General features: G+C 38.9%; 2 protein-coding genes across 3 annotated transcripts in view; one reads left to right on the top strand and one right to left on the bottom strand.

Annotated features, from left to right (window-relative positions):
- The window catches only part of LOC106679795 (alpha-tocopherol transfer protein-like), a gene marked incomplete in the record, with an annotated part of 97820 nt that overhangs the window by 21730 nt on the left and 73622 nt on the right, over positions 1-2468 (top strand).
- The window catches only part of LOC106679808 (MORN repeat-containing protein 3), a 16672-nt gene that overhangs the window by 11164 nt on the left and 3040 nt on the right, over positions 1-2468 (bottom strand). The window contains exon 3 of one of the 2 annotated variants that reach the window (XM_014419168.1): positions 1793-1949. The exons of the other annotated variant lie outside the window; for it this stretch is intronic. Coding sequence (XP_014274654.1) covers positions 1793-1949 — 157 coding nt within the window. The remainder of the gene's footprint in view (positions 1-1792; positions 1950-2468) is intronic. 2 annotated transcript variants of the gene reach the window in all.

Here is a 2468-nt window from a genome sequence, read left to right as displayed (position 1 = left end):
GGCCACATTCGGAATTCCGTCCAATCCTGGTGCCTTGCCATGTTGTAGGTCCGAGGCGATGTCCTCTATCTCTTCCTGCGTGATTTGTGTGTGTGTGATCGAGAAGCGAGTTGGTCATTTCTATCTCCCTTTTCTTTTTTTCGGTCTTTTAGCTTACAAATTTGTGGCACACCTCGTATTTTCCAACAATTTCCTGGATTGTGTGTTTCATGGCCCACCAGAAATATCTGCTTGTAGAGCCTCGTTCAGCCCACGATGAATAATTTTTTCTCGGTGATACGCCAAGGTTACCTCCTTTTCATGTTCCGGGTCTCTCAGGGTAGTATCTAACATAGATATACATGGAATAAATGATTGATCATGATTGATCATTATCTAAAGTCACTGGATCTTTTTCCACACTGTCGCGTTTCCAACATATAAATGGTGGAACTTTCCGGCGTTGAGTGCTTCTTTCAGCAGATTTGCTCCTCTTTAACACCCAGTTGAGACCAGATCGTTGTAAGGGAACTCCCCGTAGTTTTTGTCTTCCAAATTATCAGCAGTCTCTTTTCATTCATGGCTTCCAAGTACTTTCCGTACTTTCCAAAGTCTCTTTACATTTCCGTCAGCCTTTCGTTGTTTGAACTTTCTTCTGCAGATGTCTCCTCTCTGTTCTGTTCTCCAGCGGATTGCTGTTCTTCTTCCTGAATCCACTCTCTTAAGCACTGTCTTCCTACTCCAGACGTTTCACCTCGGTCATCATACACAGTGTTTATCAATATCGCTCGAGATAACCAATCTACTACAACGTTTTTCTTGCCAGGTTTGTACGTGATTTCCATGATGTACTGGCTAAACAGTTCCTTGCACCTTGTAATTCTCGCCGAAAATCTTTTAGCTTTCCCTCCCATGTGCAGGGGTCTGTGGTCCGTCTGTACCCTAAATCGTCTCCCCTACAATAGATTCGGAAATGCTTCTGCGTGCTTCTGCCTCTTTGAGACGCCTACTAGTATAGGCCACGGGACACTCTCCTACCTCACCTTCCTGTGACAGCACTGCTCCTGACTAGCACTCACTAGCATTTTTTGTGAGCGTGAACTGGTTTTGGAAGTCAGGAAACATTAGTACTGGTTCCTTCTGCAACTGATCTATGCATTTTCGTATATTGTCTTCAATGACCGGTGTCATTACTATCACACTACTCTTCCTTAGCAAATTGTTAGGGGTACCTGGAACCGACGATAGTAGTTTAGTGCCCCCAACAATCTTTTATGTCGGTCGGCACCAAATCCGATTTAAGGTTGCTTCCTTCAGCAAATCCGGTCTAACTCCCTCCTGAGATATGACGTGTCCTAGGAAATGTATTCTTTTTGTCCCAGCAATGACTTTTAGTCCAAATTCTTGCATCCTATGGAAGACGCTAACAGGTCAATCAAGAGCAGGTCATCCATGTAAATATGGCATACTGATTCATCAATACCTCTCAAAAATTCGCTCATTAACCTTTGAAATGTAATGGAAGCGTTCTTCAGACCGAACGGTATCCTCGTAAATTCGTATTTTTTACTAATCGTATATTACTTCCTCGTAGTGCCCTCCTTTAAAAGTAAAAGCCGCTTTGGGTTGGTCCTCTGGGTGCATATGAATCGAGTGATACCCTGCTTTCAAATCTAAAGTGCTAAAGATTTTAGCTCCTCCTAGTCTGTCAAGGATATCCTCAAACTAAATTGCGGATATATGATTCAGCTAGTATTTGTATAATTTATGGTCATTTACATATTAAATGCTGATTTTTTTTTCTTTTACTTACGCAGTATTTGCATTCCTTGCCCCATCCTTTTCCCATTAAACCAAGAACCAAAGTAGATTGTTCCATCATCATACCAAGCTACTCCAACACCAGATGACTTACCATTTACAACATTTCCTTTGAAATGGTACGTATCAGTGTGTATCTCTCCTTGACCCTGGTAAACACACTTATTTATACTAGAAATATACACTAGATATTTCTTATAGATATTTATAAAGAATTAAAAGTAAGTTATCATAATGCAAAAGAAAAACCACTTTAATAAATCTTGTCAAAAGTTAGTAAATGTATATTTACATTGAATGAATTTGAAAACATTAGATCATGGCAGAAAAGTCGTATGGATGCTATACTGCCAAAGATTTATATAAAATTAAAGGCAAATACTCCATTGAAAAATAAGACTATACATTATTATTGGAAATATTGCTAATTACTTTTCTTTGATACTGGAAAATCTGATTTTTATTTTGTATTTGATGTCCATACATTGTACCATGGGTTGTGGTGGCTTTGTGACAACCTAACTACCAATTGAAAAATCTGTTGGGAGATGCTGATAAAAAAAAAAGTAACATCTGTCTACATCAGTATCTTCCTAATATGTCTAATTGAAAATCAAATCAAATTGTGTATATAAAGTAAACATCTACCTACGATCTTAATTTTTTGT

The sequence above is a fragment of the Halyomorpha halys genome, unplaced genomic scaffold (genome assembly GCF_000696795.3).
Source record: "Halyomorpha halys isolate HHAL.00 unplaced genomic scaffold, Hhal_1.1 Scaffold14.1, whole genome shotgun sequence".
NCBI classification, from domain to species: domain Eukaryota; kingdom Metazoa; phylum Arthropoda; class Insecta; order Hemiptera; family Pentatomidae; genus Halyomorpha; species Halyomorpha halys.
The sequence above is the reverse complement of the archived record's forward strand: the minus strand, read 5'-3'. Positions and strand labels throughout refer to the sequence as shown.